General features: G+C 41.0%; 1 protein-coding gene and 3 pseudogenes across 4 annotated transcripts; 3 read left to right on the forward strand and 1 right to left on the reverse strand.

Annotated features, from left to right (window-relative positions):
- The first annotated feature begins 2,958 nt into the window (after nt 1-2,958).
- On the forward strand, nt 2,959-3,309 carry LOC308230482 (feather keratin 4 pseudogene; annotated as a pseudogene). The gene has a single exon. The product of its transcript is annotated as a feather keratin 4 pseudogene (transcript).
- A 5,575-nt stretch (nt 3,310-8,884) lies between these two features.
- LOC308230480 (feather keratin 4 pseudogene) lies at nt 8,885-9,235 on the forward strand (annotated as a pseudogene). Its single transcript has one exon. The product of its transcript is annotated as a feather keratin 4 pseudogene (transcript).
- A 6,060-nt stretch (nt 9,236-15,295) lies between these two features.
- LOC308230421 (feather keratin B-4 pseudogene) lies at nt 15,296-15,628 on the forward strand (annotated as a pseudogene). Its single transcript has one exon. The product of its transcript is annotated as a feather keratin B-4 pseudogene (transcript).
- A 1,502-nt stretch (nt 15,629-17,130) lies between these two features.
- Nucleotides 17,131-17,856, reverse strand: LOC308230452 (uncharacterized protein; the record flags this gene model as incomplete). The annotated part of the gene is made up of 1 exon (XM_080635181.1): nt 17,131-17,856. One exon carries the CDS (start codon nt 17,854-17,856, stop codon nt 17,131-17,133), a length of 726 nt encoding a protein of 241 aa, XP_080491307.1.
- Between the last annotated feature and the right edge of the window lie 789 nt (nt 17,857-18,645).

Consider the following 18,645-nt stretch of genomic DNA (forward strand, 5'->3'; position numbering starts at 1 on the left):
GCTGGGGAGGGACTCTTCCTTAGGGACTGTAGTGATAGGACAAGGGGAATGGGTTAAAATTTAAACAGGGAAAGTTTAGATTGAATACAAGGAGGAAGTTTTTTACTGTGAGGGTGGTGAGGCACTGGAATGGGTTGCCCACGGATGTTGTGAATGTTCCATCCCTAGCGGTGTTCAAGGCCAGGTTGGACAGAGCCTTGGGTGACGCGGTTTAGTATCAGGTGTCCCTGCCCATGGCAGGGGGGTTTGAACTAAATGATTTTAAGGTCCTTTCCAACTCTAACTATTCTATGATTCTATTCTATGATTCTATGACAGGAGAATTTTCTTGTGGAGAATCAGTGAAAAATATAGACTTTTTTCTTTTAAAATATCATTTTTTAAAAATCCTTGTATGGTATTTAAAGAAGATGAAGATTTAGCTGCTTTTTTTTTTTTTTTAATCAATTAGGGAAATTTTTAATAGAATCATTAAAGTTTCTGAAGGTGTTTCCCTTGAATTACTTTGTGAAGTTCTTTGAGTGATCTTGACTCACACACTTCAAAATTGGATTATTAGCCAGGCGATGCGAGTGCTGAGATCTTGTCATGTACCTTGAACATCACGTAACAAGAAACTTTGCATATTTGAGCCATTAGTGAAAAGCTTTTCTGAACTTTGAAGTCCTTTGTTCTTCTGAAGACCAAGACCAACCCTTCATTTAGAGTTAATTCGTATCTCCTGCTGAGGGACAGTGGTGCTAAGAGGAGAGATTTCATCCCTGCTTTTTCTGTCCTTTCCATCTCTGCCAGTGTTTCCAACATGTTGGAGGACAGCCATTGCAGGCTGCAGAGGTGAAAGAATCATGTAGTGATTAATGTAATGGAGAACTGCTGGTTGTAACTTCTCCTGATGCCATTGTTTGACTCAGGCAGAACCCCAGTTCTAAGAACCAATAGTTGAAAGCAATCTTTAATACCCACATTTGTCTTTAATTTGGTGTGAAAAATGCTGCACATCCCAGCGACTTAGTGTGATTTCAGGTAGGAATAATGGTGATTCCTCAGATGAGAGACTGCACAGAAATCATATTGAGAATTAGAGGCAGTTAATAAATGTCACAAAGTAATAAGATCAGATAATCAAGCTCTTTCATTGAAAGTGTGCTTGAGTTTAGCAAGGAAAATGAAGTTAAATTTATGATTGGGTAGAGAAATGCAGTCTTATGTGTGTATTAGCTGTATTCATACGTACACTGGGTTTGTATGGAGAACTGTGGGTTAGTCCAAGCAGCTCTAGAATGTGTTTTATTGTCTCTGATCAGCAGTTCTCACCAGCCTGAATTTTCTTTAACCTCAGCTCTATGTGTGGGATTGAAACAGTGCAGAAGTGCAAAATTTGGGAATACCTATTCTACATCTTGTCTTGTGGTAAAGCTAAGTCCTTGAAATGGAAATGCTTGAGCCCAAATCCCCACCTCAGTCCTAAATGATTATTCACCTAAAGGACTGAAGTCTTGAGTAAGGACTATGCATCTCATATACTCCCTTAAGCAGTGTCTTGATGACTAAAATGAAGCATAAAATTTACATTGGCCTTAGGAGGTGACATAATTACTGCTGTAATTCAAACGAATCACCACAGTCTTCCAAGCAATTCAGTGGGTCCCCATTGGTGAAGATGAAAGCTTCGTCTGTACTGGAATGTGAATGTAATAAGGGGAAGAGAAGAAAATAGAGCAATAGTGAAAAAGATTTTGAGTCAGAAAAAAAAGGTTGATGAGTTTGGTGGATTTTGCATGCAAAATCGTGAAATAATTTCATGCATAATGTATGTTTCTGGTCTGCTGGCAGTCTGGAACATGGTATAAAAGCCTATACAAGACAAGACTTTTCCATCCAGTTCTCTGGCCTTATTCGCCCAGGTGAACAGGTAAGTCTGAATCTACACAGTGTCTTTTTAAATGCTAAACTGTTACTTTGATGACTGCTTTTCTGCTGTTGTTATTCTTTGTCCTTTACAAATATTGCTAGCTTCCCCCCCCCCCGCCCCTTTGGGAAGGAAAATTAGAAAGCCTTAGTTCTATCAAAAACAGGGTTTTATTTACTTGTGAAGCAGGGTGTGATGAGACAGGGCTTAGAGGATACTGGCAATGTTGTCTCTTAAAGGAAACAGCTTCATGCTCCATTTTAGAGACTCCTGCTAAAGATGTAGTTAGCCAATGAACCTGGAAATACAGTATCATCTTAAGAAACTGGCACGAGCAAAATCATAAATCCATGTTGAGTGTGAGGATCTATCCCTAAGTCCTCTTTTTCACAGGCAGAAGAGCAGTGATCCCAGCAGACCCAAATACATTGAATTCAAATCAAGGCAGAAACCTCTGATGAGGAAAATAATGCTTCTGTACACTCCAAATTTGCCTGCTGTGGTCATACAACATTTGGGCATTTGGGAGCAAAGGATACTTCTCAGACACTGTTCAACAGCTCTGCAAACAGTGCTGGCTGGGCTGTTAGCATTAAGTTCTAGCATTAAGGCACTAAAACCAGTTATGTGTCAGTGTTCATCTCAGGGTTGCTATCCATGCCTCATGAAAGCTCTCCAGCTGCTGTTCTTCATCTCCTGGTCACAGTCACAATTGTACTTCAGGGAGACAGTGCAAAGGGAAACTACCAAAGAACAGGAGGTACCTTTGCTGGTAAGGCTTACCGTAAATTTTGCCATGACTGGCACCACAGTTCAGAGGCCAGCGCAGAGGCATCTTCCAGCAGCCTTATAAAGATAAGAGAAAACTCTATGCTATTTTCAGATTGTCTGCCGTGGACTTGGATCTGATAAGTGATCACCTTTCTGACTACCTGCTCTAAGTACTTTCATAGACACTACGCTCCTGCCTGACTTCTACAAACTTATTAGAGAATTTTATTACGTTTACTTTCTTTCCTATATTTCAGACTTCTCTCTGTCCTACAGTCATGTCCTGCTATGACCTGTGTCCTCCCACCTCCTGTGGCCCAACCCCACTGGCAAATAGTTGCAATGAGCCCTGTGTCAGGCAGTGCCAGGACTCCACGTATGTGATCCAGCCCTCTCCTGTGGTCGTGACCTTGCCTGGACCCATCCTCAGCTCTTTCCCCCAGAACACCACAGTGGGATCTTCAGCATCTGCAGCCATTGGGAGTGCTCTCAGTGCTGAGGGAGTGCCCATCTCCTCTGGGAGCTCCTCAGGATTGGGGAGCTTTGGCTATCCAGGCCTGGGCAGTGGGTACAGCCAGCCTTACCATCGCTACAACACCTACCGCAGTGGCTTTAGTGAGCCATGCTAAAGTGTGAGGAGCAGCAGGAAGAAATGACCAGGAACGCTGAAGCACGACTCGACACAGGACTGAGCTCATGGCCGTGGTTTTCAGATGTGATGTCAGACACTCAAAATTCCACCTGAAGTTAGTGGAACTATGGGAGCTTCTAAAATCAGGCCTTTGCTTGTCTTATTCTTTGAATACTTCATACTTTTGATGAAATATTATTTTTTTCTATTGCTGTAAACAGGACTTTATTGTCTCAGTTCACAGCAGCACTGAGAAAAGTAACCCAGGATGAAAGACACTTTAGCTGTTGTCTTACTGAATCCTGGAAATATATAGTTTGTACTTTTTTATTCTGCTTTTTGCCCTCATTAAAGTTATGCTGCATCACTATCCAAGTCTCCTGGTATTTGTTTGAAAAACTCTCAGCAGCTCACTTTTGGTAAGATTTCTTACTGTTTCTCTGTTTTATTAATCAAAAGCTGCTTTTCCATGTTGACTAGAGGTAAGTATGACCTCTGATGACTTCTCTGCTAAGAGATCATTTTATAGCTGGGAAACTGGGGGAATATTGTGTATACAAGGTCGATTGTTTGTAGGAAAGTAGAGGCTGTTTGGGAAAACAACTTAGTTACATTGTAGCAAAGTGGATACTATGTATTGATATAGTATCTACTTTGTGTAAACATACCATACGTTTGCTACTTTTCCTTCCCCTGCTCTGGCTTTCATCATGAGGGTAAGACCATTCACTTAAGAGCACTTGTTACCAAATTCTCTCCTTCATTGGAAAGCATTTCTGAGCCAAATGGGACACAAAACCGGGAGTCTGGAAGGGAATACTCTCAGAGTAGACCTGCTCCCCCTGCAAATCATATTGAATATTTTTTATAACTAATTCTAACCTAAGGCTACTCATATTTAGATTTGTAACTCATGTTGTTAACTGAACTGCTGGTGCCTCTGTGGATCTTCACGGACTGGTACTGAAACAGTTGGGCTGGCAGAGGTACCTGTGTACACTCACTGATTGTAGGTATCTGTAGCGTAAGCGACAAGTTGAATTTTCACCCAGTGTGAAAATCTGATTTCAAATTCTATTTTGAGCATGAAAACCTTTCTTTTCTTACTGCATAGAAAGGCTTTAAAAGGATGTATGTTAGTCCTGGGTCTCCAGCTCCAAACAAGAAGTCTGTGATCTTTTACTTCGTAAGTGACTAATGGAAGTAAATGTAAAATCAGGGACCTGGAGTCTGATTGCAGAAAAAGGCACCTGAGCAATGCCTCATTTGATGCTCAGCAGAACTAATGCCTGGTGAAAAGGTTTTATACCAATATTTATTGGCAATCCCTTGCTCTGAGGTGATGGATTACAAGCACACATTCATTAGTCTGGGTGGCACCAAGACATCATTCTGCAAGGAAGATGTCTGACATATAGGACCTTGGGCAGTGAAATACTGATCGCACTCTTACAATCTGAAATATAATGAAAGTCTCCATTTCAAATATATTTAAATAATAACTAAAGACCACCCATTTGGGGAGTGGTGTTTTGCAGTGATTCTGGAGAGTAAATAATTTCTCCCCTCCAAGATAAATTAATTTTTGTTGTTGTTTTCTTTTACTCTTCCAATTGAATTCCAGCCTAATGACCATGCTACACCTGGTTCTTTGCAGAAATACCCCACAGATATGTATGCAGTAGTTTTTTGTCAAAAAGGGAAATTGTAATGTAAATTGATGAAGTTTATCAGACCACAGTCAGATGCAAAACCAAACCTCAAACTTTAGTCATTTGAAAGTTGTTCATTACAGTATTTGAATAATATTAACAATGAAAATAGATATGTTAATGTATGAACTCAAGGACTACATATCTACCCATATTTGAACATCTTTGCCCTGAGGGAAACTCTCTGAGCAGCAGAAGCTGAAGCTGCAAAGCTCAAATTATAGGCTTTGCCTACACCAAAAGGCATCTGAGATTACACATACAGCAGTGCCACTCATCTGCCTGGGCTAAATAACAAATTATAGCAAATAATGAGTGGTGGGTTGCAATAAAAAGAGCAGTGCCAGGCAGAGGCATCCAGTCTGACTAAGTTGAACAACCCTGTGCTACAGATACATCTTCTGTTTTAAGCAATAAGCCAGAAATTGCTAACACCATGAGGGCATTAAGCAGATTTCACCCTCAGTCACCTGGAAGCAGATGCCATGGATTATTCTGTGAACTTCAAATGGTGTGTAGGACACACAGATTGCTCCTAATGTTGTCAATAAGCACCTATATTAATACAATTAGCTAAGAATGAGGTTTGAGATAAAAGCAAGAACTATCAGAACTATTGTGAATGGTGAGAGAAAGGAGAGCTCTGAGTTGCTAGAACTTTTTCAGATTAGTTCAACTTCTCAAAGCCTCTGAGGCATCAATTTCTTTATATAAGCTAATTAATTAAAAAAAAAAAAATGATTGCAGATGGTGCTCTTAATTCCTTTGAAATGTCCATTTTCTATGTGTCTTTTTCTCCATGCACACATTTGGGGTCACTTTTGTGTCTGGGGCCATCACAAGGGGATTACTGTGAGTAAGATTTCAGTTCCACTCTGATTAAGGTTTTTTGTTCAGACATTTCATCACTCGCTGTTGTCTCCGGAGGATGTTCTCACATTATGCAAAGAATTGTAATTATAATCTGAATATATAGGTCTGTCCTTGATCATATAAAAATCCCTGTGTACTTCTGATTCATTCACTTGAATTCATCTCAAAGATGGGGCCATTAAGTCATTTCTGCCTGTATAATAAATTGGTTGGAGTTAGAAAAAGAATTTTTTTCCTTTTTTTTTTTTTTTTTTTTCCCCAAGGAAGGCTGTAGACAGCTCTGAAAATGTTGCTAGGTCTTTTTTATTTTAAACTTATAGTCTGAGACTCTCCCTTGGAGCACTGTGTCCAGTTCTGATTCCTCAACATAAGAAGGACATGGAGCTGTTGGAGCAAGTCCAGAGGAGGCCACGAGGATGATCAGGGACTGGAGCACTTCCTTTACGGAGACAGGCTGAGAACATTAGGGCTGTTTAACCTGGAGAAGAGAAGCTGCCTACCCTTTAGAATATAGAGAAGTACTGAGGTATGGGGAGGGTTGGTGAAGGTAGAAAAAGTTAGGCCAATTTATCTGGGAATTTCCTTGAAATATGTGATGGTTTAAACCAAACCTTGAGCTATTTCTTTAATTAAAAATGAAATACTTTAATTCCTTCAGCTAGGAACAGTGACATAAATTTTAGAACCCAATAACTGACCTGCACTCTCAATCCTTAATAATATATTATTATAGCAGTGATAGAAGAATTCAAATATGGGTCATGTATCTTAAATTTGCACATCTCTTTCGCATGCTTAGCACTTTAATAAAAGCTTCTGATAAACTTTGAAGTTCTCAGGAGCCTATGGCCAAGCCAAACAAGTTTCTCTTCCCAGGGGATCTTATAAAGACACTCCTAATTTAAAGATGATTTACATGTCTCAGTAGTTCAAGTGCTAAGAGAGCAGAAATTTCAGTACTAATCTCTGTGTGTAGTATTGCTTATGTATTTTACTCATTTATTATTTATCCTGCATCCCCCACACGCTCCCAAAAGGGCTCAATTTCATTGTGCAATCCAAAGACTGCTGCAAAGTGACAGAAAAATTGACTACAAGTGAAGAAGTTATTGACGCTTTCTATACTTTTTATACTTCTCCAACTGGTACCATTGGTCTACAACACATCTGTACCAAATATTGCAGCATAGCTGGAGAAATGAATGCTGCAAGAGGAAAAGAAGAATTCGCGTATGTGATGTCTGCCTCCACAGCCGACTTTCGGAAATGCTTATCTTTTGCAGAACTCTTCCTTGAGAATAAGTGTCACCAAACAATGCAACATATTTATGCATGTGGAAGTTAACCTAAAGCCAGTTGCTGTTATTTTGAGATCTGAGATAAGAAAAAAAGTGAGTTTGTGGATTCTGTAAAGAACTCTTAAGTGGTTAGAGCCAGGATTAGAGACAGACTCTTTCACAGAAGTGCTGTCACTTGATATTATCTCATTAGACTGGACTTCTAACACTCTTTTTTGTTTCCTCTTCCATGACAAAGGAACTGTATCTGGTGTGTTTTTCTAGGTATATCTCAGCCTTTGTACACAGCCATGACCCTTCAGTTTCTTCTGATTCTCACAGGGTTCTTCAGTGTCCCTCCCTTTTGTATTTGTGCTTCTTCTCTAATTTTGGGGCTGGAGTTGGGTGAAAACTGTGTTATTCCTGGCTATTTTCTGCAAAATTCAGTCTTTCTTTTCCCTAAAAGCAGCTTGAATTCCCAAACTACAAATGCTTATGGGTTGACTTCCAAAAGCTGAAATTCTTCATGGTTTCCAACAGTATTTACCTTGCAGAGAAGGGTACAAGGGACTGTATTATGTAAATTAAGCTTAATCTCCTTTAATGACACCAAGCAGATCCAAAAGGGTTTTGAAGGCAGAATAAATCCTTCTGAATTAATCATTCTAGTGTTTGGAGAAATTAACTTGGCCCAGAATATTTTAAGATGAAAGAGACTTGTGGTCAGATATTCATGCCACAAGATAAGGAAGTGAAGCACTAATACACACAAATACTAAGGCAAAAAACCATGTAATCAGTAGTGGCTCATAAATAATTTCATGCACAAAAAATGCCCTAAGTTGTTGGGCAACCTGGGACTCAGTATAAAAACCTGAGCAACTCAAGGCTCATCCATCTATTTCTCTTGCCTTCTTTGCCTTTGGTGAGCAGGGTAAGTCTGAACCCATTTCTTCTCTCTTTATATGTTGAGCTGTTGCCTTGATGATTTTGTAGTTTTTCCTCCCAAATGTTGTAGTATGAAAGAGGAACTTTTCTGTTGGTGGTCAGTCATAAAAATCATTGAATGGGGTGATTAACCACAAGTTAGAAAGTTAGGTGTATTTAATCAACTTTGGGATCCAAACAAGCTTTCAGGTCCAGCAGTTGAACATAAAATATCTCTAGTGAATTCTTGGGTCTCTTCAGAGTAGTGTGCTGGTCTGTGGAGAATTCAGCTAAGGCCAGATCAGGAAAACACTGGAATAGTGGCCAATACTGGCAGTCCTGGACCGCCAGCTCTACACATAGAGCCCATGCCTGCCTTTGAAACTCAATTCTTAGTTTTTCTGTAAGCAAGGAGTGACCTTCTCCATCCTCCAAACAACTGCAGACAGCTTTGCACTGTAACTTGTAAGATCTGCTAATGATTTTAATATTAACAATACACAAAACCAGAAGCATTGCTGGATTCAGCTGCCTGTTTCTATTTCATATAGAACAAATTTTAAGTGCTTAAGCTTCTATTTTCCACTTTCTAAAACTTGACAAAAGGACCTCCAAGAGAGGTCTCCTTAGAGAAAATTCAAGATCAACCCTGTTGAATATCATCTTGTTTGTGATAAACTTCCCTTATCAGAGAATTCAAGCTGTACGAATGCAGTTTGATTTAAATTCTTGTATTGCACTTCTTCCTTCTTTTGTGTTTCAGATTTACCTCCATCCCACAGACATGTCCTGCTACGACCTGTGCCCCCCCACCTCCTGTGGCCCAACCCCACTGGCAAATAGTTGCAACGAGCCCTGTGTCAGGCAGTGCCAGGACTCAACAGTGGTGATCCAGCCCTCTCCTGTGGTCGTGACCCTGCCTGGACCCATCCTTAGCTCTTTCCCCCAGAACACCACAGTGGGATCTTCAGCGTCTGCGGCTGTCGGGAGTGCTCTCAGTGCTGGAGGGGTGCCCATCTCCTCTGGCAGCTCCTCAGGATTAGGGAGCTTTGGCTATCCAGGCCTGGGCAGTGGGTACAGCCGGCCCTACCGTCGCTACAACACCTACCGCAGTGGCTTCTATGGGCCGTGCTAAAGCGTGAGGAGCAAGCAGGAAGAAATGACCAGGAACGCTGAAGCACGACTCGACACAGGACTGAGCTCATGGCCATGTTTTTCAGATGCAGTGTTAGATGCCCACAACCTGAAGTTTATGGAGCTGTGGGAGCTTGGCATCTCCTAAAATCAGGCCTATGCTTGTCTTACTTTTGTTATGCTTTACTTTACATTTCTGATCAAAAGTTTTGCTCTCTCATGCTTTTTTTTTTTGTATTTGAAAATGACTAGAAAAATATGTAATTATTAGAAATTGTTTTGCATGGCTGAATTAGTACAGTTCACTTAAACAAAGAAGAAGGAAGATCTTGTTTTGCTGAGTGTGTCATGGTGAGAGGGATGAGTGGGTACTGTCCTTAGTGGACCATGGAAATGTATTCCTTATACTTTACATTGCTTCCTTCCATTCCTCAGCCTCATTAAATTTGTGCTGCATCATAACCTGAGTTGGCCTGTACTTCTTTCTTCTCCCAGCCCCTTTTCCAGCTTGTCTGTACTGAACCAAGTCCCTTTACAAGTCACTAGTTCCAGAAAACACTGTGTGCATAACTTCATATCCATTGCCAAAGGAGAACGAGTCAGACTGCAGCTGTAGAAGATTTTCTGTTGTCTATATGTGGTAAATCAAGCCTGAGACAATTTATCAAAGCCTGGAAAGTGCTGACGGTGATCCGTAATAGGTGTGCCTCCTGTTGTTGCATAAGCAGGAAATTTTAAACTAAGGAAGCTTCTTCTGTTACACTTTAAAGACCCTTTACCTACAGTACCATGATGATAGAAAAAGGCCCTGTAACTGTTTCAATATTCCTGCTTTATGAGAATATGTTTGGTTTGAGATTAATGTCTTTGAATGGGGATGAGAATGGAGCAATAAGCTGATTTGAGAAGGGGGAAATTCAGTGAAGAGCTTACTGAGGTGATTACTGTTTCTGGTTATCCTTCCATAGATGTAATAGGTAAGAGTATCCTTGTAAAAAAAGAGGATAGATGGATACAGCAGGAAAATTTACTAGGAACACTCAAAATTATAGAGATAAAACTTTTTCTGAAGCACTACATCCACTCAGCAGCTTGTTGCACAAATAGGATATATATACTATTACCTGGGCAACATAGAAGATGATTGTGGTTTTCTTTATCTTATCTGTGGTACTTCGGAAGACTCCTTTAAAAGGACGGAGGGATTATGCTTTTCCTGAGCACAGCTGAGATTGCTCAGGGCACAGGTGGTGGGGGAGATGCAGTAAGCTGGAACACTCTTTTGAATGGAGCTTAGAGCTTTCTGATGGGTGCAGCACCTCTTGGCATCTGAGTTTAGGCCCTGGTAAGTCTCAGAGGGAAGGAAGGGAAGGCTGTGTGAAACTGGTCTTTGAAATTTGCTGGCCTGGAAGCATGTCTAGGAGAAAGATGAAAAGATTTGAAGTTCTAAGCCTTTCTTAGTGTGTCTTTATAAACTGACTCCTATTTGTTGTGCTGGTAGATCTGTACTTTATCAGGCACTGCTTTGGTTGGCTGTGTTCTAATAAAGGTGGTGTTTAGAGACTGAGAGCTTTGGTCTTTACAGGAAGAAGGTTTGAAAAGCTCTGCCTGAAGGCTCTGGATGATTCAGTGTCCTGTCAGCCCATACAACTCACAGCCTGATATCTCTAAAACTTCTTTCTTGGAGTCTTTGTATCTGTACAGACTGATGTTGAACTGTAATTAAAGCCAGGGAAAGATGTTGGTGAAGTTATACTGACTGCAGTCATTACTGGCACAAAATTAAAGGAGGTTCATCAGTTCCATTGAAGAATTAATAATTTTAAGGACTAGAATTTCTTAATAAACAACAGAAGAGAATGGAAGTTTAGCAACCTGATATTATAATATAGCAGAAGGTTGGTCTGAATTAAATATCTTTTTTTTTTTTTAACTCAGCTGAAGCTATTGCTCGATCAAAGAAGATGCATTCCAAAGAAGTCATCACTCATTTGCAGTTGTTGCAAAATTGCTTTCTCTTATGGATTAAACCTATGTATCTAACATAGCAGAGAAGTTATAATTCCACAATATCAATATGGCTGGAAAGAATAATGGTAACACAGTGCAGGTATTTTTAACATATCCAGGTGGACAGAGAATGACTTTTCTCATGATGAAGTACATTTTCCTATTCTTGCAATCCCTTTCTGCAGTTCCCTCTAAAGCTTTCTTCTAATCAAGTCTTTCAAAGCTCTTTGCAGATTTAAGTCCGTGCATGTGCATTCTTTCCAAAGTTAGGATCTGTTCCTCAAGTGATCAGAAATTGCAGCAGAAAAAACTGCCTAATTTGAGTTAAAACTTATTGTAGCTACAAGTGTAGCACAGAATCAAAGTAAAAGGTTTCTCTGTATGATTCTGTAGTTAATCAGAAACTGGTTTAGGCACTGCTGCAGTATATGAGCTAGATTATAATGTTACAGAGAACTTTCTAGGCAAGACAAGCTCAGGTGGTACCTCTCAAGTTATTATCATGTTTGCTTTGGAAATGTCATACCATGTTAGACTGGGGTTGACAAAATCAGGCAGCATGTGTCAATAAAACATAGCATTAAACAATGAAACAGCAGCATAAACCCCAGTGCATAGTAGAGTACTCATGCTGTGAACAAAAGAACAGTCTGTCTTCTCTATCTCACTTTATAAACTCACATCTGTTAATACCTATCAGTGAACAGCTGGAACAAGTTGGTCTCATAAGAAAAAGAATAACATGAGATATTTTTGCAGGATAATAAATATTTACTACTGTTGCCAGTGAAAACATATCTCAGTACCAAATTTTGTAAAACTCAAACCAGAATTGTAGTGTCTGATGTGTATATAGGGGTAAGGTATGAGGCAGAAAGGCTCTGAAGACCAAGGGCTTTTACAGCCTTCTTGGGCTGCCTGGAGGATCTGAGACTTTCTTGCACATTTACACATTTACTAACTAGGTTCTGCATTTATTAGAGCTTTCTTTTTCTTTCTTTTTTCTTGCATGCAGCTGCATTCCCATCAATGAAGTGGTTTTGTTTGCTGTTTATGTTTATTGTCTGGACTTATCCTGGTGTTGGATGAAAACCACAATCCACAGTGTCTCTTTCATCTTTTTGATTTACATCCATTAAATATGCCTGGCTCCATCATACTGACTCCACCTTCCCAAAATATGAAGGAGTCAAAATTCAATTTGGTTGAGAATTTTGTCTGCATTGCAGTAGTTTGGTTATACTGGCCCACGAAAGTACCACCACTGTCACAGCAAGAGCTTGTAATTTCAGTTCTGAGTGTGCAACTTTATCCCTGGTAAGTGGCTATGAGAATTAGGATCACTACTCTTTGTAATATTTCAATATGCAACATCCCAAAGCTTTTTGCTCCTGGGAGGAGGAGATTGAGCCAGCCAGGCTAATTTGACATATGATCACCTTCACAAGAGACCTTGTGATTCATTTTATCATCATCATACCTTTTGATGAGTTTGTTTTCAAACCCACATGCTTCTCTTATGGTCAATAGGTAGTTATTCCTATAAAGGAAGATGTTTCTTTACATTTTGGTACCATAGTAGTGTGTCTCTGTGTGTGCATTGGTAAGAGCATCGGGGAAAGGCTGGTCAATCTCAGGGGATAGGAGAACTTCAACCAATAGTGTCACTAGTGGAGATCATCACATACCTAAGGGCGTCCAGTAGCTGATGATTAGAATGAGGTTTTTAGCATGATTTTGTGGAAAGTCTTACTTGTATTTTATGTGAAAAATGGAAGTACAGCAGTTTGTGACACCAATGTGAGGAAGTTTGAGAAGTTTGTTAGTAATCTTGGTAACAAACTGTTAATGCTGATCATGTTCAAATAGTGTCCAATACTTTCACATTTTCTGATAATGCATCATTTGCACAACTGAGCCATTGATGAAAACATGTCGTGAACTTTGAAGACTTTTGTTCTACAGAAGTGTACAGTCAGCATTTATTTCCCAGGAGATCTTCTTGAAGATACTCACAGTTCAGAGATCATTTGCATGTCTCTAGCTAAGTGATTTAAACATTAGGAGACGACAGGTGAGATTCAAATACTGATCCCTCCCCTAAAGACTGCTTATGCATTGTATAGAATTACTTTTTAATCTAGAGATTGTCTTTGAAAAGAAATTGAGTTGTTGCACATTGCAAAGTTCTTTAAGGCCATGCAAAATGAAGACAAAATTATTTGCTTTCAAAAGATGAAAAAAGAACAAGAATATTATAAACTGCTGTAAGTAGCTACCATTAATTTGGAGTATAATTTTGTGTAATAGTTCAAGACACAGTAGGGGAAAATTATAATTTAATGGCAAATGTAAAACTGTTTGGCGTCTTTAATGACCCCATAGGTAAACTTGTGCAAGACTTTGAGTGCCAGTGTCTCTGAGTAGGCTAAAATTCACATGCATCCTCAATCTGATCTCAATTGTTTTCCTGGAGTTTGATGTAAGAAGAAAGCTAAAACTGCAGACTTCTTAGATTAAGGACTTTGACTCAGTTCCCAAATTGAAGAGCTATGTCTCAAATTCCTTCATGGAAGTGTAGTAGTTTAATATTAAAAGAATAGATCAGACTGCCTATACTCTTTCATCCTCTCTCCTGAGTCAACAAAGTAAAATGTGTTCCCTCAAATAATCTATTTCCCAGTAAGTGCCTTGGAGACTGGAAAAGTGTAATTAGCTCTACTAAGCACTGTCTATAACAATCTTATTTGCTGAATCTGTGCAGCTGTCTGGTTGTTTGAGAGGAATTTGGTGAAACTACAGTCCAATAGTCAGAAATTGTAACTTCTGGCCTTTTCAGAAAGGAATGTGTCAAAAACTTCTGCTCTCCATGAAGACGGAAAGGGGATCACACAGGGGAGTTCGCATATATCTTTAATACATGTATTTATCTGTGTCAAATTATGTACATTGCATATACTGTCATTAGGATGCAAAATAATTTCGTTAGTAACTCAGATGAATCAGCTGATCTGACCAGGAATTAACTGGGCTCATAAGATCTTAAGATAAAAGAAACCTCTCCAGTGGAATGCATACATTACGGTGAGGAAATTAAATCAAGACAATAAATACAAACAGTGAGGAAAAAGTAAATCATCATCTGGGAATATTTTGCATACAAGAAGTCTTCAACACTTAGCTGGTAAATAGCTACGTGCTATTATGTCTCAGGTCCTCAGGCACTCTAGGAAACAGTATAAAAGCCAGCACAGCAAGAGCTGCCATCCACTTCTGCTTTTTTCTCCTTGGTGAAAGGGTAAGTCTGAATCTGTTTTCTGTCTTTCAATGTCTCGAATTGTTGTCTCCATGTCACTTTATTTTTACACTGTCTTGTCAATAGTAGTCTAAGGTTTAAGCTCTTTATCTGTGTGTGTGTGTGAGACCTCTGAGTAGATCTTTCTCTGAAAGAAGGTAGCTGTTCCTTGAAGGGTGGCAATTGCTGGCCACAGGACTTCAGACTCCTTTTTCCGGATCATTCAGTTCCAAGATGTTCAGATTGCTGCATGTGAATTGTTCAGCAGCTAGAAGCGAATGTGGAGAGTCTGTGCAGAGATTTTGGCTTTCTCAGGGCTTTTTCTGTAGGCAGATAAGTGGGCTGAAATTTTCGAAAGTGTGCTGAGCAATATTGAAAGTGCATCTCTTCTTGCACCAGGATATTGTGAAAATAAGGTTTCTCCTAGCTATATCATACAGGAGATCATAAGCCTCGTCCCTTGCTTCCTTCATGTTGCAGGGCTGCACACGTCCTGGAAGAGTGTTGTGGGAAATGAGCTATCAAAGACTGCTCAGGAGCAGGTAGAGCTACCCCTTCAGCTGTCCTCTGTAGCATACAGGAGTTTGAGTTTCATTGAAGTCTCCTTTGAACCTTAGACAAACACATTATTCCATTTGCCATATAGTGTCTTGCATGCTCCATCATCTTAGAAGCTTAATTTACACGACTATAATTGCAACTTCTTTCTTGTATTTATTTCCTTCCATGTATTACAGACAGTTTCAGCCTTCAAACATGTCCTGCTATGACCTGTGTGCTCCCACCTCCTGTGGCCCAACCCCACTGGCGAATAGCTGCAATGAGCCCTGTGTCAGGCAGTGCCAGGACTCGACGTACGTGATCCAGCCCTCTCCTGTGGTGGTGACCCTGCCCGGACCCATCCTCAGCTCCTTCCCACAAAATACCACAGTGGGATCTTCAGCATCTGCAGCTGTAGGTGATGCGCTCAATGCTGGAGGGGTCCCCATCTCCTCTGGCAGCTCCTTGGGACTTGGGAGCCTTGGCTATTCAGGTCTAGGTGGCCTTTATGGGAGGTCCTACCGTCGTTACAATCGGTGTGGGCCTTGATAAAGCCTTGGAGGAAAAAAATCAAAGCAACAAACAGAAGCTTACAAGTATGATCCGAATGCAGGACTGAGTTCATGACCACGGCTGTATGCTTGCTGACCACCCTCAGCTTTCCCCTGAGCTACTGGGACTGCAGGAGCTTGGCATTGCTGATTGAATGCCTTTCTCTGTTATCAATGAGGTGAAAAAAGTAACTTTTATTGTTGCATATAGGAGTCAGGTGTCCAGCTGTAAAGCATTGCCTTGAAATGGATGATTAGTTTTATCCAGATTCAGCCCTACTGCTTTCTTATTCTGTACATTTTTTTTTTAATTCTACTTCGCATTAAATTTATGGTGCATCATAATACGTATCTTGCTATGTTCTTACTCTTTGGAGCCTTCTCTTGGAGAAATTTGCTTATGCATAAATTGTCAGTACAGGCAGAGCACCATTTAACTCTTACCCTACCAATTAGGAAAGGAGGTAAGCACAGGTAAATGTAAGCAATGAGTAATACCCCTTCTTCTATAGGGTATATTTTCCTTCAGTCACACTTCCCTAAGTACAATATGAAATTATAATTCCTGGCTGACAATCAATGAGGGGAAAGAGATGGGAATGATAACACTGTCTTACAGGAAATATATAGTTTCATTGTTTGGAATTCCAACTTTTTTGAGCTCATAAAATCCTAGCAATCTCTAGTATTATTTTCATACTCACTTTTTAGATTATGAAAATTTGCTAATAACAAAGAATGGTGGTAAATATCAGGAAGAGTATTTAAAAATTGACCAATGGAAAAAAAAATACAACCACTCTGTATGATTCTTTTGTTGGATGCTAGTTAGGGAATGCTGCAATTAGGAGGAATTGGTTGCTAAATTAAGTGGTGAGTTGGGGGCCTTTGGGGTGTCATCAGAAGTCCTCAGAGCTAAAACAATTACCCCACCAGTTCTGAACCTTGAAGATAATGACTATTAAATTGCTAAGCACATTCATTAACACAATGCCCCTGATGCCTTAAGGATGTCAATTAAACTTTCATTCTACATTTTATAGAGTAATTGAGCAGGCCAGATTGTTTGGTAACTTGACTCAGTATACCAAGGATTTTTGCTCCTGGAGCAGGCTGAGGATCAAACGAAAACTAGAGAGGTTCTTATGCAACACCACAGAGATTTAATGCTAAAGAGAAACCAGCCATTCACAGAGAATCAAGGCAATACAAGGGGAACACAAGTGTGATGCAGGTATCACGCTCTGGTACCAGCACTGTGTGCAGGACCCACGGGACAGCCGAAGTGATAGAAGGATGTAGGAGATACTGGGGCTCAGTCATGCAGCCAGGGCACACCATGGCACAGGGCAGTGGGCTGCTGGGCACACACAGCCCCCTCAAGTCCCATGCCAGGGCAGCTGACGCATGCTGCTGGTCCCCATGGCTCTTGCTCCACATCCTGGTGACATGATCCTTGCTTCAGGGTTATTGCTGGTTCTGGGTTCCATTCTGTGGACTTTAGAAAGCCCCGCAGCTCCCACGGCGGGACCTGCCCCACCTCTGGGAGGTAATGCCAGTGCCACAGGAGGAGAAGCCAGAGCTGTAGGACCTCCCACAACTGCCAAAGCCACTGGACCCGTATTGACCCCCATAGCCCAGGGAGCCCCCGTAGCCCAAGTCAGCTCCATAACCTAGGGAATGGCCATACCCAAGTGAGCCTCCATAGCCTCCCAAGCCAAAGGAGCCCCCATAGCCACCCATACCAGAGGAGCCCCCACAGCCCCGGAAGCCCCCATAGCCCAGGGAGCTACCATAGCCCCCCAAACCAAAGGAGCTCCCGTAGCCCCGGGAACCTCCATAACCCCTCAAGCCCAGGGAGCCTCCGTAGCCCCCCAGACCAAAGGAGCCCCCATAGCCCCCCAAGCCCAGGGAGCTCCCATAGCCTTGGGAGCCCCCATAGCCCAAGGAGCCTCCATAGCTCCCCAGACCCAGGGAGCCGCCATAGCCCCCGGAGCTTTGGGAACTAAAGGACCTCCCCAACAGGGCTGGACCTGATGATCCCACAACACTCTCCTGAGGAAAAGAGCTGAGTATGGGGCCCGGCAGTGTCACCACAGCTGGTGGGGGGAAGATCACTGCTCTGGAGTTGGGACATTGCTGCACACAGGGCTCATTGTAGCTCTCGGCAATGGGCTGAGGGCAGGTCACCTCGCAGGGTCGGCAGGACTCACTGTAGTAAGACATCCTTCTGCTGTTGGCTCTGAGTCTGCAATGCACAGTAGTAAGCAGGTTTCAAATGCAAAAATATTCACCTGACTCTAGATGCAGACATCTAGTGTCATGTAGAGTGAATGAGACTTGGTATCAACTGCTCTTGCTTGTAGTATGATGAATCTAATATATTAACAAGAGCTGAAACACACTGAATTTTGTAATATGTTTACAGCATGTTAATAAAAGAAGTGTCAGATATAGGCAGCTATTTCTGTAGTTTCATATTGATTCCCCAGTAGTACCCAACTTCCACACAGGAATATTTACCCTTTTGGTGCAAATAGTACTACAAGGTCATAGATACTGTGATCACTTTGATATTTTTTAAATTCATAAAGCTTGTAGTTCCTGAATTGGAGATGAAATGCCTGGGAAATGGTTATTCCAAGTGGCATAGTATAACTTCCCATTTTGTTCTAAGAATAACGCCTTCTTTCTATCACAGTTCCCGACCCTGCCAATCCATAGCATCATGTAGAATTTAGTATTGTCAGAAAAAAGCTTGAGAAGGATGAAGGTTGAACCAGATCAGACTTACCCTGCTCACCAAGGAGACTAAACCAGGAGATGTGGATGGAGAGGCTTGGAGCAGAGGCACCTTTTATACCTTTCTTAAACTGCTTACAAATATGAAACACCCTTTCTGCCTCAGGTCCTACTCAGTAACAAAACAACCTTCCCATTGAGGGATTTAATTTTGCTGGCTTTGCATTGCCACTCCCCACCTTCCAAAACAAGTGTGATACAATTTCAGTACTA

This window comes from Psittacula echo (genome assembly GCF_963264785.1).
Source record: "Psittacula echo genome assembly, chromosome: 26".
Lineage (NCBI taxonomy): Eukaryota > Metazoa > Chordata > Aves > Psittaciformes > Psittacidae > Psittacula > Psittacula echo.